This window comes from Vulpes lagopus, chromosome 6, assembly GCF_018345385.1.
Source record: "Vulpes lagopus strain Blue_001 chromosome 6, ASM1834538v1, whole genome shotgun sequence".
NCBI lineage: Eukaryota > Metazoa > Chordata > Mammalia > Carnivora > Canidae > Vulpes > Vulpes lagopus.
This window is the reverse complement of record NC_054829.1, coordinates 558,033-583,058: the sequence shown is the minus strand read 5'-3', so window position 1 is coordinate 583,058 and position 25,026 is coordinate 558,033. Positions and strand designations below refer to the sequence as shown.

General features: G+C 67.3%; 3 protein-coding genes across 6 annotated transcripts; all 3 read left to right on the top strand.

The window, feature by feature from the left end:
• The first annotated feature begins 66 nt into the window (after nucleotides 1-66).
• Nucleotides 67-9,377, top strand: TEDC1 (tubulin epsilon and delta complex 1). 2 transcript variants are annotated; one of them, XM_041759385.1, is made up of 8 exons: nucleotides 695-1,649; nucleotides 1,725-1,821; nucleotides 2,201-2,403; nucleotides 2,596-2,751; nucleotides 3,876-3,974; nucleotides 6,373-6,459; nucleotides 6,810-6,977; nucleotides 7,763-9,377. In XM_041759385.1, exons 1-8 carry the CDS (start codon nucleotides 1,509-1,511, stop codon nucleotides 8,084-8,086), a joined length of 1,275 nt encoding a protein of 424 aa, XP_041615319.1. In that variant the 5' UTR covers nucleotides 695-1,508; the 3' UTR covers nucleotides 8,087-9,377. The 2 variants fall into 2 exon arrangements, with proteins under 2 accessions (XP_041615320.1, XP_041615319.1); XM_041759386.1 differs by having other exon boundaries at nucleotides 67-1,821.
• A 1,113-nt stretch (nucleotides 9,378-10,490) lies between these two features.
• On the top strand, nucleotides 10,491-13,235 carry LOC121493486. Its single transcript, XM_041759387.1, has 5 exons — nucleotides 10,491-10,806; nucleotides 11,280-11,429; nucleotides 11,656-11,715; nucleotides 12,187-12,540; nucleotides 12,687-13,235. The coding sequence occupies exons 2-5, from the start codon at nucleotides 11,406-11,408 to the stop codon at nucleotides 12,990-12,992; spliced, it is 744 nt and encodes a 247-aa protein (XP_041615321.1). The 5' UTR covers nucleotides 10,491-10,806; nucleotides 11,280-11,405; the 3' UTR covers nucleotides 12,993-13,235.
• A 5,413-nt stretch (nucleotides 13,236-18,648) lies between these two features.
• TMEM121 (transmembrane protein 121) lies at nucleotides 18,649-24,713 on the top strand. 3 transcript variants are annotated; one of them, XM_041757959.1, is made up of 2 exons: nucleotides 18,649-18,738; nucleotides 23,317-24,713. In XM_041757959.1, exon 2 carries the CDS (start codon nucleotides 23,471-23,473, stop codon nucleotides 24,425-24,427), a length of 957 nt encoding a protein of 318 aa, XP_041613893.1. In that variant the 5' UTR covers nucleotides 18,649-18,738; nucleotides 23,317-23,470; the 3' UTR covers nucleotides 24,428-24,713. The 3 variants fall into 3 exon arrangements, with proteins under 3 accessions (XP_041613893.1, XP_041613892.1, XP_041613894.1); XM_041757958.1 differs by lacking the exon at nucleotides 18,649-18,738 and adding an exon at nucleotides 21,466-21,573; XM_041757960.1 differs by lacking the exon at nucleotides 18,649-18,738 and adding an exon at nucleotides 21,720-21,810.
• The last annotated feature ends 313 nt before the right edge of the window (nucleotides 24,714-25,026 follow it).

The following is a 25,026-nucleotide window of genomic DNA, read 5'->3' as shown; positions in this document are numbered from 1 at the left end:
GGGACACTAGCTCTTCCTGCTGCGGCCAGCCTTGCTGCCCCCTGCCCTGGTGGCTGCTGTGCGGGGGACCGCCGCAGGCCGAAGCCTCCTCCACGGGGCAGGCGGCTGTGTACCCTGGAAGGCCCCAGGCGGCTCGGCTGTCCAGCGCCCGGACCCGCAGAGGTTCTGGGATGGGGCCGAGGTTAGCGCCCACACTTCAGTGGCAACATGAGGCCTCCAGCCGGTGGGCGGTGGCCACAGGGTGCATCTGCTGTGCTCACACAGTTCCGGTTTTTGAGAAGCTCTGGGGGAGTTGGGCTGGGGAGTCCCTGCGTGCTCTCCCCGCTTCCTGCCGCACCCTGTCCCCATTACCCACCCGCCCTGTGTGCCAGGCGGGCCACGTTCCCGCGGGGGTACCGCCTGGACACCACCACCGCTCTCCCCCACAGCCCTCCACTCCGAGGCCCAAGCGGCCGCCAGCCACCAGATGGGGAATTTGAGGACTGGCTGGGCAGTGTGCAGTTGGGGGGTTTCTGGAAACTCTGTCAGCTCTGGGGGCACCTGCAGGCTGGGCCACACGGGAGCCTCCACATTCCCCGCCCCCTCCCAGCCCGTCGGACTCCGGCCGGGCAGAGGCCACCCCTCCTAGGCCTCGGCCCTACCCCAGGGATTTGCTGGTGGCCGTGGAGGCCTGAGCTGGACAGTGTCGGGAGGTTTCAAGGGCCAGCTGTAGGGGGGCTCACGGGGCCTCGGGGGTGGAGCCAGAGCCCGTCTGGGGGGACGCGGTAGGAGGGAACAGACGGTGTAAGGCGAGGCAGGGTTTCTCCGGGGACCGCGGGGCGGGGGCCGGGGCGGGGGCCTTGGAGACTCAGCGGGGGCTCCGCCTCCTGCGGGTTCAGGGGCTCACAGCCAGGTGGGGCGGATGCAGGGTGACGGCTGAGCCTCCACGCCTGTGGCCAGAGGGCGGCCCAGCAGCGCAGGACACGGGTGGGGGAAGAGCCTCCCACGGGAAGGCGCAGAGCGGAGCCGCGCGGCGGGGGCGGGGCCAGGGTGTGCTCCTTGTCCCGACGGCCGCAGGGCGGGCGGCAGCCGAGGGGGCGCGGGCGGGCGGGAGCGGGGCCCGGCCTCCGGGGCGCGGGGAGGGGCGCGGGGGTCACGCCCGGGGCCCGCGTACCGCAGGCAGCTCGCCGGCTCCCAGACCAGGGCCCGGGCGCCGTCCGAGACACCGGAGACGCGGCCGCCCCCCGCGCCGGGACGTCGGGGGCACGGCCGGACCCGGGCAGGGGCGGGGCGGGGCGGGGCGGGGCTGGGAGCAGGGCGGCCCGGGTGCGCGGGCGCTGCTCGGGGCGGGCGGGGCGGGCGGGGCTGCGGCCGCCTCCGGGCTGCAGGGGGCGGGCCCCGCGGAGCCGCCGACGCGCATTGGCCGCTGCGGCGCAGGAAGCGCGTCCGCCCGGGGGCCGCGGGCGCTGGGGGCGTGTCCCGGGCCGCGCCGCGCCGCCCGCCTCGGACGCCGGGACCCCGAGGGCCGCATGGGGCGGCGGCGGGCGGAGCAGGCGCGGGCGGGCGCGGCCGGGGCCCTGCCGGACGCCGTCGCCGCGCTCAGTCGGACGCTGCCCGCCGGGCCCAGCCCCGAGACCTTCCGCCGCGCCAAGTTCGACCGTCCGGAGGCGGTGAGGCCGCGGGGCGGGCTGGGGGGGCGGGCGGGGCGGGGCGGCCACGCTGACCGCCGCCCTCCGATCGCTCAGGCCCCGCCGCTCTGGCGGACGCTCTTCCTCGTGCTCTCGCCGCTGCCGGGCGACTGCGCGCCTGCGCCCGGGGCCCCGCCGGCGCCCCCGGCCCTGGGTAAGCCCCGCCCCCGCAAGTCCCGCCCCCACAGGCCCCTCCTCCCGCAAGCCCCGCCCCGCAGCAAGCCACGCCCCCGCAGCCCTGGCCCTGCCCACTCACCGCGGGGGCTCCGGCTCCTGTGGCCCCGCCCCCTCAGCAAGCCCCGCCTCGCGGCCCTGGCCCCGCCCACCCCAGCCAAGGGCCCCGCTTCGGCAAAGCCCCGCCCCCTCGTGAGCCCCGCCCCCGAGCCCTGGCGCCCCTCTCCTCCGCCCCCAGTCCCCTGCGGTCCCCTGCGACCCTGGCCTCTGCTCGGTGGCCGTGGCCCTGCGGGGCCCCCGGAGGCCCGGGCGGGGTGGTGCCCAGCGGGCGCCCCCTGAGCAGCCGGGCCCCTTCCCAGAGGCCCAGGTCCGCCTGGTGAAGAGGGCGCTGCGCTCCCAGGGCTACCCCCGGCGGGCGCTGGCACAGCTCCCCGAGGACGGCGCCCGGGGCAGCCGCGAGCTCCTGCTGGCCCTCGCCTGGCTCCTGGCCCGCGGGCCCCTGCTCGAGCGGCTGCTGGGCCGGACACGCGTGCGGCTGGGCGACGAGGTAGCCCTGTGCCAGGTGCGTGTGGGGTGAGCGGGCATCGGGGGGCCTGGGCCAGCCCTCGGGGCCGGCCTCCTGCCCTCCCCCTTTCCGGGCAGCCCCGGGGGGCCCACGGCTTTCACTCGGGGTGGGGGGGGCGTCTTTTCTCTCTCTCCCTCGGGGTCCCCGCAGGGGGTGGGGGAGCAGGGCTGACCCCCGTTCCCTCTCCAGTGCGAAGCCCCGGCCAGTCCTGGCCCGCCGGCAGCCTGCGGGGGTGCAGATGGCCCTGTGGACATACGCCACTTGCAGTGGTTGATGGGAAAGCTGCGGTTGCAGTGGCGAAACCTGATGACCAGCCAGCAGGAGCACTGTGCCCTCTTGGGCAAGGTATTGGGGCTTGCGGGTTGGCCCCGGGCCCGCGGCCTCTCTCTGCCCGAGGCCTGTCCATCCAGGAGCCCGGGTGTGCCCTGCAGTGGCCCGGATCCTGAGCCCCAGGCTCCAGGTGTTCCGGGGGAGTCCAGGGCAGGTGGACCTGGGCATCGCTGGGACAGGGAGCCATGGGGCAGGGAGCCTGTTCCTGGAAGTCGTCAGGGGCCTCAGGCTCCGTCTGGGCCCTGGGGGAGGCGCGGCTGCCTGGGTGTTTTTCGGGGAGGAAGGTACCCTCTCCTGCCACATCCTGGGTGCGGGCTCGTGGGCAGTGGGCAGCTTCTGTAGGGTTCCTGGAGGCAGGTAAGGCTCCGCGGTGGGGGCACAGGTCACCCTTACAGGCCCACTGCAGCTAGGCTCAGAGGCCACTGGGCAGGGACGCTCAGACTCCCACTCCCACCAGTGTGGGCCCCGCCACCCAGCATCCCTGCACCCCTGTATCCCTGTACCCATGCACCCCACACCCCTGTATCCCTGCACCCTTGTGTCCCTGTAGCTCTGCATGCATGCACCCTGCACCCCTGCACCCTTAAACCCCTATATCCCTGCCCTCCTGTGCCCCTGCACCCTGCACCCCTGCAGAGAGCCTTTTGCTCCCTCAGCCCTTCTTAGAACCTGTCTCTTGCTTGGCCTGGGCTCCAGTTACTCCTCCTGCGTGGGCCATGGCCACTCATTAACCTCCGTGATGCCTTCAGGCCTCACCTTGCCGAGAAGCTTCCCTGCCTCCCAGACCCAAATGGTCACTCTGTGTCCCTGCTGTTGGCTCCGCCGGACCATGTAGCCTGTCCAGAGGCTGTTTCTCCCCCCACGTAGACCTGGCACTCAGTGAACTTAGGGAGAAGCAGGGGTGCCCCATTCGATTCCCACCATGCCCCTGGGAACTGGGTGGGACGGGGAGGCTACAGGGGGGACTGTCCAGCGCCCCTCCCACTGCAGGGGTCTCCGGGAGGGCCCTGGGCCACCACCTCCACAGTGCTGACTGCTCTCTGAGCCTGACCATGGCCTTCCCTGGACCACCTTGGCAAGGTGAGACCCGTTTCCTTGCTCCCTCCTGCTCAGCCTGGGGTTGGCACTGCCTGTTTCAGATCCACTCGTATACCCGTGGCTGCCACAGTGACCGAAGCCTCGGCCACCTGTCTGTTGCTGAGACCGAGATGCTCAGGGACCCGGAGGGAGGCCGGCAGGTGAGGGCTGGTGTGGGTCCCCCTCTTGTCTGAGCCAGCTGTGTGTTGGTGCCGTAGGACTGCAGAGACCAGAGGTACCGGGGTTGAGGTGGGCAGGGGGCTGCGAAGGAGGACCCAGCCGACCCGCTTTGATCTCTGGGTGATTGCCCAGCTCACCATCTTGCTGATGTGGGGGACAGGCACGTCCAGAGGGCCTCCCCTGGCGCCCTAGACCAGGATGCAGACCGGCTGTTGTGTGTGCCTGTGGCTGGGCGTGGTTAGGGCCCCAGGGGCACAGGTGTTTAGGCTGGACTGGCAGCTGGGGGAGGAGGCCCTTTGGAATTAAGGAAGACTGCTTGAGGGCCAAGGTCACGATGGGGGTGCCTGGAGCCCGAGCAGGGGTCATCTGGCGATGGAGGTGGTGGGCAGAGGGCTGGTCTAGCATGGCCCGACTTTGCTGACTTTCGTTTCGGTGGCCCCGATCTGTCATGATTGTTTCCTTCCCTTGGGCTGGCATGGCCAGGGTGTCCTGGGCCAGGCCCAGGGCTGGCTGTCACTTGAGGGCTAGACTCTGGCTCGTCCAGAGTGTGAGGCTGGCACCGTGCAGCCTGGGGGGCACTTGGCCAGGCAGGAGGGCTGAGGCTCAGGGCTGGTGTGGCCGCTCTTTCCAGGCCCAGCAGATCCCAGCCTTGGAGTCACGTGCTCCCAGAAGGTCCTGCATCCCGTTAGTGGGGTTGGGGTGGCCACCTGGGGGTGCCTGCCAGGCCCACATCCCTGGCCAATACCTGGCTGGCCCCGTTCAGGCAGGGCTGCACTTGTCCCTGGCCATGAGGAGGCAGTAGTATCTCGGCGACCCGAGGTGTCCTTTTGCGGGTGACTCAGCGAGGCCGGGCCTCCTGCCCCTGGGGGCCCCGGCCTGCATGCCCCCCCTCCTGTCTGACGCTGGGGCGTGTTGCAGCTGCAGGACCGCAGGTGGCGTGGGGTGGATGGGGGTCACGATCGGCTTCCTTCCCGGGTCTCTGGAGGGCGAGTGGCAGAAACCTGGGCCAGTGTACCCAAAGGACCTGCACTCCTGGGATGGGTCCCAGAAGCTTCTGGAGAGATCTGTGGTTGCTGTGGGTGGCCAGGCATGCCGCGGAGCAGCTGGGCAGCACGCGTGCTTGGCTCCGGGCTGGGCCTGCAGCCCTCTCGTGTCCCCGTGCCTGGCCACAGGCAGCGGGCTGCAGCGGGGGTGGGAGGGACTCCAGCACCGGGCCGGAGGTGGGGGGCAGCGGGGACTCATTGCGCCTTCCTGTTGTGCCTGCCCCCCTTTCCCTAGCCTGGGAGGTGGGGAGCCCCCGCGGACTGTTCTCGGAAACCACAGAACTGAGCTCGCCTGCGCACACGTGGTCTGCAGGGCGCTCCTCTCGGCCTCCGGGGCTGTGCTCCGCTAGGCCCCCCCGCTGGAGGGGCAGGGGGCGAGGCTGTCCCCATCTGGCCCTTGGAGCCCCAGGTTCCGGCTGTAGGAAGTGGACTCCTGGTTGCCTGCTGGCCGTCTGCTGCCGAGCGGGGGCAGAGCAGGGGCCCCTCCCGGCGGGGAGACCCGGGCCCCCCGCCCCCCGCCCCGGGCCGGTGTGTAGGGCGTGTGCACCGGCCCTTCCCGCCGGCAGCGTGTAGAGCTCTTCACTGGCCGCTGTGCTCTGGCCCCTCGTCCTGCCGCACAGCGCGCCTCTGGGTTCCCAGGAAGCCCGGCAGGTCTGCCTTCTAGAAGGAGCCGTGGGCACCGCCCGGCGGGTGTGCTGTGTTCAGAGAGGAGCCACAGCAGGTGCAGGCCTGTGGCTTCCTGGTGGGGGTGGCGGGGCGTGCTGGGGCCCGGGAGGGGCTCGAGGAGGCCTGACTGCGCCGCCCCAGTGACCAGCGGGCCCCCCAGTGTGGGACTCCTGGCCCCCGCCAAGCTCCTGGAGGCCGAGGCTGGGGCAGGCACTCCGCGAGCGGCAGCAGCCCTGGGGGCCGTGGCCGTCTGTGGGTCCACCTGTTTGTGGGGGGGCGCAGGTTCGGGGCTGTGTGACCCGGCCTCCCTGCCGCTGGGGTTCCCAGGTTGCCCAGGAGGGGTTCCCTCCCCCGAGAGCCCGGCAGGCTCCCCGTTCTGGGCTCCCTCACCTGCCCGCCGTCTCGGGCTGCAGCCCCCAGTGAGGGTTGTGGGGCAGAGGTCCTGAGTCCAAGGTGCTTGATGTCCGCTCCTGACTCCATGGGGACCGTGGGCGTGTCGGCCCCGTCGCGTCTGGAGGTGGGGCTGCCCTGCCTTGCCTGCCCGGAGATGGCCAGGCTGGCGGTGGTGGTGGTGACGGGCTTGCGGGCCAGAGGGACGGGCGTTGGCGCTGGGGGTCCCCGGTGGGCAGGTGGGCTCTGACCTGGCCGTGGTGTGTGGTTTGCCTTGCAGCTGCTCCGGAGGCTGGAGAGTGAGAACGCGCGCCTGGAGGCTGCCCTGGCGTGGCGCCGCCGGGAGCTGGTCTTCTGGCAGTGGATGGTACGACGGGGCCCCCCAGCCTTGAGCGCAGCCAGCAGCCCTGGGGGCACCTCCCTACTCCCAGACGGGAAGGGGTGTCGGGGGTGGGGGGCGCATACACACCCGGCCCTGAAGCCAGCTTCAGACCCGGGGCCCTCTCCAGGACTCTGTCCCGTCCCCGTTGCTGCCCAGCCCCCGGGAGCCCCGACTTCTCAGCATCCAGCCTGCCCTGGTCTCTGGCCTGCTGGGGTGACAAGCAGCTGTCCACCCATGGTGGTGGGCGCTGGCCCCATGGGCTGAGGGGCTGGGCCTGTGGTTAGGAGGCCTGGGCTCGCTGCCTGCCTCTTACGGGGGTGGGTCTCTCTCTGCAGGACACCGTCCTGGGGGCCTGCCCCCTGGAGGCCGCACAGCCCCCGTTTCTGCCCAGGATCCCTGAGTCCGGGGCTGACCAGTTGGAGATGGTGGCTCAGCAGCTGCAGGCCCTGCACGAGGAGCTGCAGGGAGCCGTGGAGCCCCGGCGGGCGGCCTGGGAGGCCAGGGTGAGGGGGCGCTGACGCAGGGACTGCGCTCTGTCGCCACGTAGCCCCTCCCGGCCCCCCAGCCCCGCCCGTGCCCTGCCCTGCTCCCCGGGAGCCACCCCGGTTGCCTCGCCTTTTCTGAGGCACCTTGAAGTAACTTGCAGGCAGGGTTTCCCCTAAAGTCTTCAGGACCCCGCGGGGGTGTTCCCAGCAGCCTGCGGCCCCTCCCGTCCGTGGTGGTGACCCCTGGAGCGTGTTTGATGTTTGCAGGGGTTTCTCCCAAGCTGCCTGCAGCGGAGCCCGCTGAGGGCCAGGGTCAGGGCCACGACTGGGGACACAGCCTCTTCTCACTCCCCCGCCCCTGGGCTGGGCTCACCTGGAGCACCAGTGCTGGGCAGGCGCTGTCCCCCTCCTGGGAGCACTGGGAAGGCAGTGGGTGTGGGAGGCCGAGCCTGACCCCGGCACGGTGGGTGGGGGTGGGGGTAGGTGGCTGGAGGGTCGGCCCTCGGCTCTGAACAGGCCCCGGGGACCTGGTGAGCTGGCTGGGCCTGCCGCTGGGCGGTGCTGCAGGCCGCCGGGTGCTCAGGTGCTGGCCGTGTCCCGGGCCCACTGCTGGCTCAGGGCTCAGGTGCTCGGGGAGGGTGATGTAAAGGCTGGACGGCCGGCACCGGGGTTGGCCCCTTCCCCGGGGAGGAGTGGGATCCGGGCCGGCAGCCCGGCCCAGGGGGCAGCTGGGGGCCTGCAGCCTGTGTCCTGGCCAGGGGGCGGCCACCCCTGGCTCACGAGCCGCCTTATCCCCAATGCAGGTTGGAGGCTTGGGGTCCGAGTGGAGCGCTCTGCAGCGGGCCACCCAGGAGGCTGTGGGACAGGAGCTGGCGGCGCTTCGGCAGGCCTGGGAGCAAGGTGGGGCCCCGGCCCAGCCCCACGGATCCTGCCGGCTGGTGAAGAGTGACGCCAGAGCCTCGGGGGGCCCGGGGCTGCGGGCTGCCGAGGTGATTGGGGAGCTGCGCAGCCGGGAGGCCTGCCTGGAGGCGGTGCTGCGCCAGCTGCAGAGCCAGTGTCGGCAGGAGCTGGCCCGACTGGCAGCGGCCCTGCCCGGCCTCATCTGGATCCTGCCGCCTGGTCATTGAGGGGCCGCGGGTGTGCCCTCCTCCAGGCGGGGGGCTCAGGGGGGGCCGGGCCCCGGGGACGAGGCAGACACAAAGCCCGTGGCTGTCCTCACCGGGCACAGCCCAGCCCCCTGGCTGGCAATACCGGGGCAGGATGACAGGCCCAGCGAGGTGTCCTTGGGCATTCAGGACCAAGAGAGTACGCACAACTGGGTTGTAGAGGCCTCCCTGCAGGGGCGAGGCCCTGTCCTGCCCCCCCCGCCCCGCCCCCTTCCAGGTTGCCGTCTGGGCGGGGCTGGGTCTGCTCAGGCCTGGGGGAAGGGGCCCCTGGGTGTCAGGCATCAGGGTCGCCGGTGCCCCTCACGCACTGCATCCGGGCCCCCACCACGTGCCCCGCCTTGTTGGGCCCGGTGTGTGCGTGTTGGGCAGGGACGCTGGCTGGGAGCCTGGGGTGGGGGGCTCTGTTCCTTTCCTGGGGGCGGTGCTGGGAGTGAGGGGGAGGCCACCGTGGACAGAGGGGGCTTTGTTCGTGAGTCCGATGGGGGAGCTGGGCTCGGCCCTGACAAAGAGCCATCTGTGTCTGGGGGACGTGCCCCCAGCGTGCCGGAACAGGCCCCCTCCATCGCAGGGGCCTCAGCCTGTCGGCACCCCTCACCCAGCGGGCGCAGACGGCCTCATCCTGCCTCCTGCCAGGCTCCCCTTGGCCCGGGGCAGCTGAACCCCAGCCTGCTGCTGCCAGCCGGTTCAGGCCCGGGGACACTTCCAGAGCCTGAGTCCCCAGCAGAACGTCCTCGGCTTTTCCTGCTGCTGAGGGTGTGCTGGAGCAGCGGCTCACGCTTGGGGCGCCGGGCTGGGCCAGCCTGGTCCCCACCCCCACCCTGGGGGACACGCCGGGGCTCCTTCTGCGCTGTCACACCAGCCAGACTGGTCAGGAGCACGGGCCAGACCAGGCAGTGGCCGGCAGGTTCCCCCTTCAGGAGAGCCTCTGGGCCTGCGCCCCAGCTTCCTGGCCCGGGGTCCCTCCCTCCAGCCACAGGCCCCCCTGCTCCTCCTCGGGGCTCTGGCTGTAGGCCAGGCACACGGGCCTCGACCCTCCGCCTGCCCTGCCCTCAGCCATCACGACCACCGGGTGGGACCCTTCGCGTCTCAGAAACGAGTCCACTCAGAACTGCCCGCCTTGGAGGACCGCGTCCGAGCCAGGCCGCCCCTGGCCCCCGAAGCTTGGCTTTTACAGGCCCAAGGAAGCTCGGTCTTACGGAGCTGTCACTTCTCAGACCGGTCTGTAGGTCCAATACAGCCCCACTGAAAACCCCGAGTGTGTCTGTGACGTCTGTGAGAGGTACTCGGGGAGGGACGGCCCCGGGCGGCCAAGTCGGGGGAAGCTGCCCGGGAGCAGGTGCGCTCTGCTGGGCTCCTACAGGTGCCGCCGTAAGCTCGCACCTGGTGGCTGGGGAAGCGCGGCCCGGCGGCCCGGCCGTAGGCGGGCAGGGGGCGCAGGGCCGTCGGCGAGGTCCATCTCCCATGGGCAGCCTCTGTGACGCTCCTCTGCCTCCCCTGCAGCCCCAGGCTGGTCGGTGACAGTCCTGAGATGCACATGACAGGACCGGCCCACAGGTGGAGGCCGGGTTCCCCACCCCCGAGGCGCCAGGTGCAGGCGCAGGCGCAGGCCGGCGGAGCTCATGTGCACGCTACGGGCCGGCCCGGCCAGCGAGGGGCAGTGGGGGCTGCTCTGGGCAGGCAGGTGTCTGAGGCTGGCTCAGCGGGGCAAGGACACCACGCTCCACTGGCCGCCACCGACGCCAGAAGCCGGCTTCTCTGAAGACTCCATCTTACGGACAAGGGAGGATGAGGCAGCCTAGAATCCCTTTGTGACGCTTGTGACCTGCGGAGACTTGGCGTAGAGGACACAGAAGGGAGGGGGACCCTGGGGAGAGGAAGCGGGTCACCATGGGACCTGGACGGGAGAGGTGGGAGGTGGCACTGGCCCGCCGGGTGGGCGCAGGGCCCTCGCAGGGCAGGGCTGGGCGGCTGGAGCCCAGGCCGGGGAGGCCCTTCCCCCCGGGGCTGGGAGGAGGGGGGACCCGCACGGCAGCCGGCCGGTAAGTGTGGCCACGGGCCCCGCTGTGACCAGGCCTCCTGGGTCCGTGAGGGAAGGACACACGGGTCACGAGGGGACCTACGAGGAGACCTCAGAGGAGGCCACACAGGCGTCACAGGGTGGGGGCCTTGGTGGCCTGGGCCCGCGGGCTCCAGGACCTGCGTCTGCTGTCCCTGCCCGCAGCCGTGCTGGCCTCTCGGGTGTTTGACCAACTACGGCGCCAACAGGGCCCGCGGGCAGCCGTGCACACAAGTGCGTCTGTGTCCTGCGCCCACGGCGACCTTTCCCCGCCCCAGCTCCCGGGTCCTGGCCCTGACCTCCGCGCCCACCGGCCGCTTCCTCTCCTTCAGCTCAGGGCCTCCGGGGCCATTGGCCCACCTTGGCTGGACCCACGCTTGGGGGCGCGGCTGGCGGGGCTGCAGCCGGTCACGTCCACATTCCGGGGCTGCGACGCTTCTCCGCGGCACTCGGGACGGAAGCCTGGGTGGGGGGCGTGGCTGGTGACCTGGCCCGGGTGCTCCCCTCATGTGTCCCCAGCCCCCGCGTCCCCCGCAGGGTGTCTGACCGCCTCCCCGGCCCTTCCCGGCTGCGCTGGCCGCCCCCCAGCATTCCCGCAGCGTCTACACACCGCCAGCGCCGGAGGGTAACCGTCACCCCGGGGGCTGGGCGGCGGGTCGAGGTGTCAGGGTGGTGGGCAGAGCCGAGGACGGGCTGGGGGACCCGGAGCCAGGAGGGCGGTCAGACCGCGGAAACGGGGTGTGCATGGGGGCGGGGCAGCGCTCGGGAGGGTCGGGGCGCAGGGGCTGCACTCTCCCGCCGAGCCGCCGATGGCTTTGTTCCAGAAAGCCCCCGTGGCCCCGGGTGAGCCGAGCTGGGCTCGGGAGGTGGTGGGGGGGTGGCCGCAGGCTGGGCCCAGGCGGGTCCAGGTGGATACGGGCTCTGGGCTCTCGCTGTCTTGGTTCTGGGGCACGTGAGCTGATGGCCCTCATGTGTTTCCCTCTGGTTTACTCAGATTCTTTATAACACCAAGGTCCCCCCCACCCCCATTTTGGGGACCATTTATATTTCTTGGTGGTAAAAGGCTAACATTCAATTTCCGACCTTAACCATTTTTAGGTGTATGGGTCAGTGGTGTTACGCACTTCCCCACCGTTGGGCAGCAGATATCCAGAACCTTCTCACCCCGTCAAGCTGAAGCCCCGGCCCCATCCGCACTCACTCCCCGGCCCGTCCGCTGCATGGATGAGGCTCCTGAAGGGCCCTCAGGTGAGCGCGCCACACGCGCTCGGTCCTGTGACGGGCTGAGGTCACCCAGGGCCCGGTCCTCATGGCTCGCCCCTGTGGGAGCCGGGGTCAGGCCCTCCGCCCTTACCCTGAGACTGAGTCCCGTCCATCTGTGGACACACGGCGCTGTGTTTGTCCTCCTTCCAGCTGTGGGGTGTTACGGATGATGTACCAATATCCCTCCTCTGGGGGGACCCCGCCTGTCTAGGTCGCCGTGGGCCAGACGTGGATGCGGTGGAGACACCTGTGCAGCCCCCAGACCTGGGATGTGAGCGGGTGCAGGGAGCACATGGGCACGGGGCTGCTCTCCTGGGGCGGGTGGGGGCTCAGCAGCGGCAGGCGGGTCTCCCCGGGTCCCGTGCTGGGGTCTGGCGTTGCCCCCAGGGCTCTTCACAGGACCCCCCTGCTCAAAAGAAACCTCTGACAGTTCCGTTTACGAATATGCATTTGGGTCCTAACAACTTGGCAGTTCAGAACAAAAACCAGAAAAAAAACCCAAGTACCCATCCACTGAAAAAAAATTTTTTTTCAAGATTTTATTTATTCATGAGAGACACACAGAGAGAGGCAGAGACACAGGCAGAGGGAGAAGCAGGTTCCACGCAGGGAGCCCGGTGTGGGACTCGATCCCGGGTCTCCAGGATCAGGCCCTGGGCTGAAGAAGGTGCTAAACCGCTGAGCCACCCGGGCTGCCCGAAAATGTTCTTTTTTTTAAAAAAAGATTTTATTTATTTGACAGAGCACGAGAGCAGGAGCAGGGCGAGGGGCAGAGGTGGAGGGGGAAGCAGGCCCGGCCGAGCAGGGACCCCAGTACCCCGAGCCGGTGGCGGACGCCCCGCCCACCGGGCCCCCGGGCGCCCCTGAAAGCCGTGATTCCCACATAACCGCACTTTCGTGGACTGCCGGACACCGTGAGGCCCCGCGCACCTTCTCCCGCCCGAGACTGCTCTGCCCTCTGGGCCGCCTCGGCCCGGCCGACCAGCTGCTGTTGCCTTTGACCCCGAGTCGGGGCAGCTCCAGAAAAGCCCGCTTGGCAGAGACCCCTGGAGGGGACGGCAGGGCAGCGCCCCGACTCCCGGTCACCCGGCAGGCCGTGCGTACCCGTGTCCTGGAAAAGCTCAAAGTGCCTTGTGGTGCCCCTGAGAATGGGCCGTGGCACCCTCGGGTGCCTCGGCACGACCCTAATGCGCGGAGGTTTTGTTGCGTTCTGCTCCCCTCCGCTTGGTGTTACGTTTTCAGGGCTCCGTCCTTGGAGCTGTGTGTCCAGCTCGTCACTGCTTCTGTCCAGTGGGTGCGTGTCCACGTCCTTCAGGCTCACTCCCCTGCCGCCCCCCGGCTCTGGCGTCACAGACTGGCCGGGGACCGGGTGCGGGGGTGACCCTCCACCTGGCTGTGCTCGCTTCCAGCCCACAGTCCCACCGGCGGGGACGCTCCCGTCCCCGAGACCCTCCCCAGCTTTGTGTGGCGTCCACAGGTTTGCAGTGCAAGGGGCACCAGGTGCCACCGTCGTCGCCTGCGCTCGCTAAGCTCTTCGGGCCCCTCTGATGCGACCGCCTGGTCGTATCCCTTCATCACTTGTGTTGGGGACTGTGCGTCTCTCGCTGGGTTGACTCATCGTATCCTCTCCATCCTGTCACCTGCTCACACGCTTGCTCGTGGGCAGGGATCTCGACTCAGGACTCGATCCCGGGTCTCCAGGATCACGCCCTGGGCCAAAGGCGGCCCTAAACTGCTGGGCTACCCGGGCTGCCTGGTTTTGTGACTTTTATTTTTTATTTTTTTATTTTTATTATTTTTTAAAGATTTTATTTATTCATTCATTTGAGACACAGAGAGAGACAGACAGACAGACACAGGCAGAGGGAGAAGCAGGCTCCATGCATGGAGCTGACATGGGACTCGATCCCGGGACCCCAGGATCACGCCCTAGGCCAAAGGCGGCGCTAAATCGCTGAGCCACCCGGGCTGCCCGGTTTTGTGACTTTTAGAAGGTTTCCTTCCACTCTTATTTTTCCCACGAGCTGTTTCAGATCATAGATTTCAAACTTCCATATGGCTCACCCCGAAGCCCGCACCTCTCAACGCGATAACCTACCTCCGCCTTGTTTTGGGGCTTCATGAAGTCTTCGTTTCCTACGCTCGTGTCTGGCTTCTTTCCGCGGCCTTGGATTCGTGAACCTCACGCGGGTTGGCTGCACGGAGCTGTCATCCGCCCGCTCTTACTGCTGCCCGGAATCCATCGTACAGACGTCCTGGCTCTGCCCTGTGTCGGGGGCCGCGGGGCTGTCGCAGCTGTTTCAGGTGACGCTTCCCCGGCCATCTGTTGCTCGCGTGCACGCTCCGTACAACCCTCCAGCCGCAGAGCGTGTCTGTGCTCAGTGGCAGGAGCCGAGGCCCGTTTCCTAGGCTGGTGCCCCGGCTCGCACCCCGCCAGCAGGGCAGAGCCGGGGGGCTTCAGCGCCTCCACGCACACTCGGCCCCGCGGCCGTGCCCTTCCCGATGGCGAGAGGGGCTGGCCACCTCGTTGCTGCCCTTTGGGAAGTGCCTGTTGGCATCTCCCCCCGTGTTTCCCCTCGGGGTGTCGTGGTTCTTACCAACATGTAGAGGTTCTTAGTGCGTCCTGGATGGGAGTCCTCCGCCCGTCGTTGGAGCTGCAGGAAGCACCTCCCTGTCTGTGATTTGCCTTCGCACACTCTCGGTGATGGCGCTCGCTCTCTCTCTCTCTCTTTTTTTTAAATTTATTTATTCATGAGAGACGCAGGCAGAAGGAGAAGCAGGCTCCATGCAGGGAGCCCGACGTGGGACTTGAACCTGGGACCCCGGGATCACTCCCGGAGCTGAAGGGGGACACTCCACCGCTGAGCCACCCGGGCGTCCCTCAGTGATGTCTCTTGATGAGCAGAAGCTGAGTCTGGGTTATACTATATGTTGGCAAATTGGATTTAAATTAAATTAAAAAGAAAAAAAAAAGAAGCCAAGACCCACATAATCCAGTGGATCACTCTTTTCTTTTTTATGGCCACTGCTGTTTGTGGCCCATTTAAGCTTTTTTTCCAACTCCAAAGTCAGAAAGATTTTTCTCTCTAGATGAGTCTCTCAGGGCTTTCTTCCTTGCTGACCTGTCCCGTGACATTGCTCTCACCTTCCTTTTTTTTTTTTTTAAAAAAAGATTTTATTTATTATTTATTCATGATAGGCAGAGAGAGAGAGAGAGAGAGAGGAGAGAGGCAGAGGGAGAAGCAGGCTCCTTGCCGGGAGCCTGACATGGGATTCGATCCCGGGTCTCCAGGATTGTGCCCTGGGCCAAAGGCAGGCGCCAAACCGCTGAGCCACCCAGGGATCCCCCTGCTCTCACCTTCCTAAACATACTTGTTAGTTTAGAGCATCGTTCGCTCCCACAGCGCTCGGGTGTCTGAGTTGTGGCTCTTCGTGCCCACGTGGACGACCATGGTCCCGGCACCATCTGTGGGAAGACCACCAGCTCCACTGCTGCAAGGTGGCACCTGCCACAGACGGCGTGCTCTGTGCCGCGGCCCTCTGCCCGCCTCCGTGAACGCACACGCTGACACTGGAACTCCTGCAGCCTCACCATAGGTCTGCGCCCGTGGTCGGTCAGTGTGTCGCCCTGTTTTGGGACACTTGGGTGACTCAGCAGTTGAGCCTTCAGCTCAGGGCGTGATCCTGGGATCGAGTCCCACATCGGGCTCCCTGCGTGGGGCCTGCTTCTCCCTCTGCCTGTGTTTCTGCCTCTCTCTCTGTCTCTCTGCCTCTCTCTCTCTCTCTGTGTCTCTCAGGAATAAATAAAATCTTTAAAAAAAATTTTGTCATCCTGTTTTACTTCACGAAGCCTTTATTTATTTATTTATTTATTTATTTTTATTTTTTTTTAATTTTTTATTTATTTATGATAGTCACAGAGAGAGAGAGAGAGGCAGAGACACAGGCAGAGGGAGAAGCGGGCTCCACGCACCGGGAGCCCGATGTGGGATTCGATCCCGGGTCTCCAGGATCGCGCCCTGGGCCAAAGGCAGGCGCCAAACCGCTGCGCCACCCAGGGATCCCACGAAGCCTTTTTTTAAAAAAAATATTTTATTTATTTTTTTAAGCAGGCCCCATGCCCGCTGTGGAGCCCAATGTGGGACTTGAACTCACGACCCCGAAATCGAGGCGTGAGCTCAAGAGTCGGGACACTTCACCGACTGAGCGCCCCGGGCGCCCCCTTCCCGACGGTCTTGACTCTTCTTGGCCCTTTGCACTTCGGTACACATTTTATCATCAGTTTGTCATGTATTGGGGACGAACTGTTGGCATTTTGCTTGCAGTTACACAGAGTGTATAGATTCGTTTGAGGAGACGGGACAGCTTTATAAATATTGATTCTTCCAATTTATGAACACAGGTCTGTCTGCTTAGGTGTAACCTATTAGTGTTTTCTGGTTTTCTGGCTGGAGGTATTATACTTGCTTTGTTAGATTTATTCCTCGGTATTATAAACACTGCGTGCAAACACGTGTGTACAGGTGTCATATATTACATACACATATATGCATGTTTTGTTTTATTTTATTTTTTTAAAAGATTTTATTTATTTGAGAGAGAGAGACGGATAACAACAGAGAGCAGGAGCTGGGGGAGCAGCAGAGGGAGAGGAAGAAGCAGACTCCCCCCTGAGCAGGGAGCCCAACATGGGGCTCGATCCCAGGACCCCGAGATCATGACCGGAGCTGAAGGCAGACACTTAACCAACGGAGCCACCCAGGTGCCCCATATGCATGTTTTATACACAGAAATTTCATTTTCTTTTCTTTTTTAAAGATTTTATTTATTCATTCATGATAGACACAAAGAGAGAGAGGCAGAGACACAGGCAGAGGGAGAAGCAGGCTCCACGCAGGGAGCCTGACGTGGGACTCGATCCCAGGGCCCCAGGATCACGCCCTGGGCTGAAGGTGGCACTAAACCGCTGAGCCACCCGGGCTGCCCTATGAATAAAATCTTTAAAAAAAGGAAAGAATTTCAAATAAAAAGCCCACAGAAGTGGTATCCATAGCTCCCCTGTGCCTTCACGGGGATTCCTCACTCGTTGACGCTTTGCCCCTCTGTTCTCCGTCTGCACGTGCACGTAACACATACACGTGTCCTTTGTGCGGTGCACGTGTTCCCCTTCTGTGCCTTTAGAGAGCAGGCGGCAGACACACGCCTGTTCCCCTTATACCCCTGTGTATTCCCGAAGCAAAAGGACGTTTCTCCCACATAACCTCAGTTCCACCTTCAGAATCTGGAAACCACTCCTGCCCAGCATCCCTGTCTTTTTTTTTTTTTTTTTTTTAAGATTTATTTATTTATTCATGAGAGAGAGAGAGGCAGAGACACAGGCAGAGGGAGCAGCAGGCTCCATGCAGGGAGCCCGACGTGGGACTCGATCCCAGGACCCCAGGGTCATGAGCTGAGTTGAAGGCAAACGCTCAACCACTGAGCCACCCGGGCGCCCCCAGCATCCCTGTCTAACGGGCAGATGCCACGCAAACCTCGCCACTGCCCTATGACGTCCTTCATGGGTCCCTGACCAGGCCTGGCTCGTGTGTGCATTTGGCTGCCACCTCTCCTGAGTCCTCTTCCATCTGGAACGTTCCTCTGTCTGTTCCTGACTTCCACGGCCAACCTGTAGAATGCACCTCTATCGTGTCCCCCGACCGGTGGGCGCGGATATTACACACGGGGTGCTGTGCCTTCTCGGCGCCTCACGCCAGGAAGCCCACGAGGCCCATCTGCCCCGCTGTCGGTGCCTCTAATTTTTATTACTCGGTCAGAATGGCACCTGCCAGATTCCTCTACTGTAAAGTTACCGAGGACGTACGTTGTCCTCATTAATTCATACCTGACTAAGGCGAAGCACTCAGTCCTTCAGTGTTATGTCAACTGTAGGGTTTTTGTTGTTGTTGCTTCTTTCTGTAGGTGCCCTTCGTGACAGTAAGTCCCTTCTGTTTCTTGTTTGCTCAGAGCGCTCCTCATGGGTGGATGCTGATTCCGTCAAATGCTTTCCCTGCATCAACTGATACGATCTTCTTCAGGCTTTTAGCTTGGTGGATGACGCTGATTTATTTTCCTGGGTTGAACCAGCCTTGCATTCCCGGGGCACCCTTCAGGTGGTTGTAGTTTTTTTTTTTTTTTTTTTTTTTAATGTTGATCAATTCTACTTGCTAATATTTTGTGGAGGGTTTGTCATGTTGGCACTAGATTCATTTCCCCTTGTGGGTTGGATTCTCCTGGTTGTTGTTGTTGTTCTTCTTCTTTTAAAGATTTTATTTATTTATCCACAAGAGACACACAGAGAGAGGCAGACACAGGCAGAGGGAGAAGCAGGCCCCATGCAGGAGCCCGACGTGGGACTCGATCCCAGGACCCTGGGATCATGGCCTGAGCCCAAGGCAGATGCTCAACCGCTGAGCCCCCCAGGGGTCCCTCTCCTGGTTCTTCATATGCAGAATAGTTTTGGATTGTGTCTTGCACAATCAAATATTACTTCGTGAATACCTGGTCTTCTAAAAATCCCACTGAGAATGCTGATATTTTTGTCTCAGAACGCGATGAACCCAGCCTCCTGGAGGGTGTGCTTTCAGCGTCGGCTGTTTTCAAAGCCTTCACAGTGTCACATGGATCGCCCTGAGTGAGCACTACCCTGTGGCCCGTGGGGGACTGTCCTGTAGCTCTACGTGTAGACTTTGCACACACGCACAGCTTCCCCTCACGCAAGAGGGGAAGATCGTCTAGGGACCACGTCTCCTCCCACAGGAGAGGAGGTCTCCCCGCTGCAGGCACTTGTGAGCCTGCGTGTCCACTGCAGGCGGGGGCAGGTGTGCGGACAGGAGGGCCACCCCAGCCCACCCTCTGCCCGAGGCTCCCTCAATCCCCGTGAGCATCAGGACGCCTGTTTCTTCCCTGCCCCCTGAGCCACAACTAGAGGGCTTCCCGGAGCTTTCTCCGTCCAGGTCCCCACCCCATTCTGGCCTTGAGGCTGGCTTGAGTCGAGGCTGGGGATACGGAGGAAGATCCTGAGACCCACCGCTCGTTCGGTGGTGCTTCCAGCTCTGGCTTTCACCACGGTCCACCTGCTACCGTTTACTTCTCAGAGCCCTCGAGCTCCACGCACTGTAGGGTCGACTGTGTCTGCTCTGTCTCCCCAGGACACGAAAAGAGCAAACCTCAGCCCATGGCCTGGGCTCAGCAGCTCTTACCCACGAGCCACACACGGCTGAGCTCTGCCGGCATGCGTGTCCCAGGCCGTCTGGAGGTAAAGCGCAGGCTCCGTGACCCGTCACCCTGAAAGCCCATCACGCACCCCGTGACAGTGGGAGCGCTCTCCTAAATGGGCCGGAGGCCGTCCTTGCACCGCCTCGCTGCCACCCTGCTCAGAGTGCCGCTGTGCCTTGGTGGGGGCCCTGGGCTTGCAATGACACGCAGGGTCAGGCTTCCCACCACCCCTCTCCGCCCTCTCACCTCCGTGGTCCCCGCCTCTGTCCTCCATGCCCCAGTCTGCTTGGCTCCCCCACCGCCCTCCATCCTCAGGGCTCCCCCAGGGTGTCCACTCTGCTCCTTTGGTCCTTACTTTAGTCCTATGAGGCCTGCTTAGCGCTCTCCCCCATCCGCTCGGTGGCGCTGCTGTTTCCAGGGCCCCGTCTCGCCCTGCACCCGGCACCTCCAGGCTCTGAAGCGTCAGGGTGCGTCTCAGTCGGGTTCAGTGTGTGTCTCTGCTGGCTCCTGCAGTCCAGTGTGGTGGCTTGTTGTGTTTGGAAAATCACTTGTGGGACAACTGAGGGCTGCAGTGCAGATCCCTGCCTCCTTGAGGTTTCCACGTGCTTCTGCTGGGCACTGGAGGTGAGGCCTGCTCGGCTCCCCTGCCGCCAAGGTCGGAGCCAGGGACCCCAGCCCCTGTGGGCCGAGCTGCCGCCCCCTCCAAGAGCTTGAGGACCAGCACACAGCTCATGGCGCAGCTGCCAGGAGTGTGAAGTTGCTCTGTGTCCGGAGGGGATCCAGGCACTGTGAGGCTCCCACGGTCCGTCTGTGGATTTGGTTCAGGCCGGCCAGGGGCATGGAGCCCAGCCTGGTAACTGCACCCGAGTGACAGCCAGAGGGGAGGGGCTGCGGCTAGGGCAGGTAGCCAGACCCCAGAGTGCAGGTGGCAGCTGGATGGAAGCCTGGCCTGGCGTGAGGTGCGTGGGGTCGGGCTCGCCATCCTGCTGGCGGCCCGGGGAGCTGGCAGGACGATGTGCACGGTGGGGAAACAAGGCCTGGCCTGGCCGTGAGGGGCTGTCTCGAGAGACACGGCTGGGTGCTGGCAGGGCCAGAGCTGGGGCAGGGCGGAGGGCGCTTTACAGCCAGACCTAGGAGCTGGGGAGGCACGGCAGTGAGGGGGGCACAGACTGGCAAGTTGGGGAAAGCGTTTGTGAGTTGAACTATGTCCCCCCGAAGGTATGTTCAAGGCCTGAGCCCTAGCATGTCCAAATGCGACCTTATTTGGAAACGGGGCCTTTGCAGATGTTGTCAAGATGAGGTCACTAGGGTGGGCCTTTCCAACATGACACGTGTCCTCATGAGAAGAACACAGACACACAAAGGCCCCATGACGTGCGCGAGCCAAGGAAGGCTAAGCATTGCTGCAGTCACCACAGGCCGAAGAGGCAAAGAACGGACTGTCCCCTAGGAACCGCCCGCCCGCCCGCCCAAGGTCCCAACCCCAACCGCTCTGGGGCTGCCCTCAGGGCTGCGGCCCTGGTGATGGAAACACCAGGAGGCAGGGGCGTGAGCCCCAGGGAGGTCAGCGCAGAGACACATGCCAGGGGTTCTCAGGCCTGGGCTTTGCTTCACTGGAGGCAAGAAGTGGGTGCGGGGTGGTGTGCGGAGCACCGAGGCAGCCTTGCAGCTCTGGGGCTGCAGACTGGGCTTCCTGAGCATGCCCTTGGTTGACGTCAGTGAGGGCGGAGGGAGAGAGGCTGTGGAGAGGGGCAGGGTGGCTGGGGGGGAGCCGGCCCCCGAGGCAGGAGGACACAGGGAGGGGCTCCTGGCTCTGCCTCCTGAGCGGCCAGGGTGGGTCTGCGCGGAGTGCCCACTTCCCCGAGTGGGACCTGTCTGCCGTCAGCCTGCTGCCCCCTCCCTCCACGCTGCAGGGGTGGCCTTCAACTCAGGCCCCTTGTCCCTTGAGGCAGGGGGCTTCTGGAGGCTTCCCTGGGGGAGCTGAGCCATCCCCGAGGCAGGTGGGCCCTTACCTGGGGGCGTGGGAGTGGGCATGGGGATTGCTGTCCTAACCAGCCCTCCGGAGGGTCTGCCCCCACGATCTCAGCACCTCATCTGGGCTGCGCCTGGGTGGCCACAGCAGCCTGCTGTCTTTGCTCCCATTGGCACGACATGTCCCTGGCCCCGTGCTGAGGGCGGGTGCCAGTCGGGGGTCCCCTGCACAGACCCCCTCAGCTGTGTGGGCCTGGGAGCCGCTCAGGGGCTCAGGTGCGAGTCAGGCTTCACCCCTCCGCATCAGGGGGATCCTGGTGACCTCCCTGACCGTGCATCTCCTCGTCTGTGGGCGCAGCTCTGCAAGAGCCGCAGCTACACGCCCCTCCTCCGCCCTAAGGGTGGACAGGCTGGCCTGGTGCGGGGCTCAGGCTGGGCTTGGTGGGGGGGAGGCTGAAGAATCCGGGACTCGGGGCCTCTTGGGGATGCGGCGCCCAGAGGCGCACGGCTCTTTCCCGTTCCCACCGGCCGCTTGCAGGGGGCCGGCGCTCAGCCGGGGCTCCGCGGCAGGGAGCGGGGTCCTCAGGCTGCCCGTGGAGGGCGCGTGGGGTCACCGAGGTGGCGGCCCGGGCGGGTCGGAGGCCCGGGGCCACGCTCCGCGGCTGCGGGGGAGGCAGGGCAGAGGCTTCCCGGTGGCGCTCGGGTCTGGGGGTCCAGCTCGGCCGCGGTCCCGGCACCTGCACGGCGCAGGGCGGTCGCCGTGGCAACCGGCGCCGCGGGGGGCGGGGCGCGGGGACCCCCACCGCGCGGGGCGGGGCCTCGGGGGGCGGGGTCTCGGCGGGGGCCGACGGAGGAGCGAGAGGAGCGGGCAGAGCGGAGGGAGCGAGGCCTCGGCCCGGAGTGGGTAGGCGCGGGGAGGGCGCGGGGCGCGGGCGCTGGGCGCGGGGAGGGCGCGGGGCGCGGGGCGCGGGGAGGGCGCGGGGCGCGGGCGGGGGCGGGGGCGGGCTGCGCAGCGATGCTGCAGGGCCGGGCGCGGGCGGTGCGGGCCGAGGCGCTGAGCCGCAGCCTGTCGGGAGCAGCCTGGGTCTGGCCGGGGCTGGCGGCCGCTTCCTGCCCGCCCCCACCACTGGGCACTGAGGAGGTGGCGAGGGGGGGCGCGCGCAGGGGCACGCGGGGTCCAGGCCGGCCCAGGACCCAGGGCCGGGGGCCAGGTTCCCCAGGGACAGGCCGGGGAGGCTGCGCGCGCGGGGGGGGGGCCGGCTGTGGTCCTTGGGGCGGGGGCGCGGGCCCCCCGGGAGCTCCCGCCGGGATGGGGTCTGCCTTGGCGTCCCCGGGCCGCCTTTGACGAGTGGCCGGGAGGGGACCGCGGGCGCCGCGGACTGGATGGGGAGGGCCTAGCGGTGCAGCGGCTCTGGCCGTTTGGCCTGGCAGGAGGGCCCTCCCCAGGCCGCGGCCAGAGGCCCGGGTGGGACGGGGTTGCGCCTGGTGGGGCAGCACGGGCTGGGGTGCGGGTGGGCCCCGGGAGCCCCTGGTCCCGTGCAGGGCGGAGGGGCAGCCCCTCCAGCACCCGCCAGGCGCGCGAACTCGGTGGGGCCCGAGTGTGGCTGCGGGGGGCCCTGGGGGGGGCAGCGGCCTTGCTGGGGCGGGGAGGGGAGGCGCGGGCTTGCAGGCGGCCCCGCTGCCCTGCCCCAGCCTTGGGGGCGCTGGTGCCAGCAGGGGAAGGCCGAGCCTTGGCTTCGCAGTCACGGGTGACATGAAATTTTATGTCCTTGTCTAGACAGGGCAGTAAACAGCCCGGGGCCAGGGGTGCGGGGCTCGGCGGGCTCCGGGCGAGGGCGCGGGGGGCGCCGCGGGCCCCAGTGCGCTGCCGGCGATCAGATCAGCGCGGAGCTGCCAGCCGCGCCCGGGCCGCGAGAGGGGCAGGGGGCCCGTGGTCGGGGGCGGGGGCTGGCGGCGGAGGGCGACCTCCGGAGGGGCCCCCAGGGAGCCGGGAGGCAGCGGCAGGCGAGCGGGCGGTGTGGGGCTGCGGCCTCGCGGCCGGGGCAGCGCTCCTGGAGGGACGCGAGCCTCCGCGGGCGACGGGCGGGGTCGCCGAGGCGGGGGCAGCAGGTGCAGGGGGCGGGCGCCGGGAGAGGATGCTCCTGGGTCGTGGGCCGCGGCGCGGGGTGGGGGCAAGGACGCCGGAGGGCCCGGCGGGGACGCACCACGGGGGCCGCGGACGCGCGTGGCGGGCAGAAACCACTTCCGCCCCATTTCCTTCCTGGCGGCGGCGGGAAGCGGGTCTGGATCTCGGGTGGGGCCGCAGCGCCCCCTGGAGGCCCCGTCCGGCTCCCGGCCCCCCCCCTGCCCGCCCGCCGCCCGCCGCCCGCCGCCCGCCCCCTGCGCGCTTGGGCGCGTGCGTGCCGCCGAGGGCCGGGGAGGCGGGGGAGGCGGGGGGGTGCCGGGGGGGGGCCCGGGGAGCCCGGGGAGGCGGGGGAGGCGGGGGGGGGGGCCCGGGGAGGCGGGGGAGGCCGAGGGGGTCCGGGGGGGCCGGGGGAGGCCGGGGGGGTCCGGGGGTCGGGGGGGGGGGCCCGGGGGTACGGGGGGGGTCCGGGGGGCCCGGGGCTGGCCCGCGGCGCGCCCTCACTGTGCCCTCTGGTCTCCGCAGGTCCCGAGCTCGCGGCCGGCAGCGGTGGCGCCCCCGGAGCGGCCCGACCGGCCCCGGCGCGCCATGCCCGCGGGCTGAGCGGCGCCGCCGCAGGGCCTCGTCCCGCCGCGCGTGGGGGCCGGGCGCGCCCAGGCCGGGGCCCCGGCGGCCGACCATGGTGCTGCCGCCCCCGGACCGGCGCCACGTGTGCCTGACCACGCTGGTGATCATGGGCAGCATGGCCGTGATGGACGCGTACCTGGTGGAGCAGAACCAGGGCCCGCGCAAGATCGGGGTGTGCATCATCGTGCTGGTGGGCGACGTGTGCTTCCTGCTGGTGCTGCGCTACGTGGCCGTGTGGGTGGGCGCCGAGGTGCGCACGGCCAAGCGCGGCTACGCCATGATCCTCTGGTTCCTCTACATCTTCGTGCTGGAGATCAAGCTCTACTTCATCTTCCAGAACTACAAGGCGGCGCGCAGGGGCGCGGCCGACCCGGTGGCGCGCAAGGCGCTGACGCTGCTGCTGTCGGTGTGCGTGCCCGGCCTGTTCCTGCTGCTCGTGGCGCTCGACCGCATGGAGTACGTGCGCACCTTCCGCAAGCGCGAGGACCTGCGGGGCCGCCTCTTCTGGGTGGCGCTGGACCTGCTGGACCTGCTGGACATGCAGGCCAACCTGTGGGAGCCGCCGCGCACCGGGCTGCCGCTGTGGGCCGAGGGCCTCACCTTCTTCTACTGCTACATGCTGCTGCTGGTGCTGCCGTGCGTGGCGCTCAGCGAGGTCAGCATGCAGGGCGAGCACATCGCGCCGCAGAAGATGATGCTCTACCCCGTGCTCAGCCTCGCCACCGTCAACGTGGTGGCCGTGCTGGCGCGCGCCGCCAACATGGCCCTGTTCCGCGACAGCCGCGTCTCGGCCATCTTCGTGGGCAAGAACGTGGTGGCGCTGGCCACCAAGGCCTGCACCTTCCTCGAGTACCGCCGCCAGGTGCGCGACTTCCCGCCGCCCGCGCTCGCGCTGGAGCTGCAGCCGCCGCCCGCGCAGCGCAACTCGGTGCCGCCGCCGCCGCCGCTGCACGGCCCGCCCGGCCGCCCCCACGGGCCCTCGCCCACGCGCGACGCCCTGGGCACGTGACAGGGCCCGTGCGGCCGGATGCGGTGGGGCGCGCCCCCAGGGCGCCGGGGCCGCCGCGGCCGCTTCTTCATCTCAGGAATCCCCCGGACCGCGGACTCGCCGCGCGCCCCGCGCCCCCGCGCCCCAGCGCGCGGACGGTCCCCCAGCCCGTGGCCGGTGCGCGCGGGAGGACGGAGCGGGCGGGGGCCTGGTCCCTGGGGGTCCCGTGGTGGGGAGCCCCTGGCGCAGAGTCTAGGCCGGAGGGGGGGCCTCTGGCATTTTAAAGACTCGTGTTTACAGTTTTGTATCCAAAGCCGCCCTGCGCTGCCTGTTTCCTGAGTCCTGCTTCCGACGGCCCGCGCGGGGCTGGGTGGGGCGGGTGGGGCGGGTGGGGGCGTCTGGGCCAGCTCCCGGGGTCGCTGGTGCACCGGCTCCACCCGCACAGACGCCTTGACGGGACTCTGCGCCCCCCCCCCCCCCCCCCCGGGAAACCTCAGCCAGGCGCCTGCCTGCGGCCTGAGGCCCAGGTGACCCCAGGGCCCGCGGCCAGGGTGGGGTGCAGGCGCAGGTGGGATGGGGAGCAGGAGCGGGATCAGGTGGGAGCTTTGCTCCCAGGTGGA

Bases quoted from the DNA above. Each gene is read 5' to 3' on its own strand.
- TEDC1 (XM_041759386.1), top strand. From the start codon at position 1,509: ATGGGGCGGCGGCGGGCGGAGCAGGCGCGGGCGGGCGCGGCCGGGGCC. The intron at 2,404-2,595 runs GTGCGTGTGGGG...TTCCCTCTCCAG, and splicing joins ACGAGGTAGCCCTGTGCCAG to TGCGAAGCCCCGGCCAGTCC. The intron at 6,978-7,762 runs GTGAGGGGGCGC...TCCCCAATGCAG, and splicing joins GGGCGGCCTGGGAGGCCAGG to GTTGGAGGCTTGGGGTCCGA.
- LOC121493486 (XM_041759387.1), top strand. From the start codon at position 11,406: ATGAGGCTCCTGAAGGGCCCTCAG. The intron at 11,716-12,186 runs GTGAGCGGGTGC...TTTATTTGACAG, and splicing joins GCAGCCCCCAGACCTGGGAT to AGCACGAGAGCAGGAGCAGG. The intron at 12,541-12,686 runs GTGCGTACCCGT...TTACGTTTTCAG, and splicing joins TCCCGGTCACCCGGCAGGCC to GGCTCCGTCCTTGGAGCTGT.
- TMEM121 (XM_041757959.1), top strand. From the start codon at position 23,471: ATGGTGCTGCCGCCCCCGGACCGGCGCCACGTGTGCCTGACCACGCTG.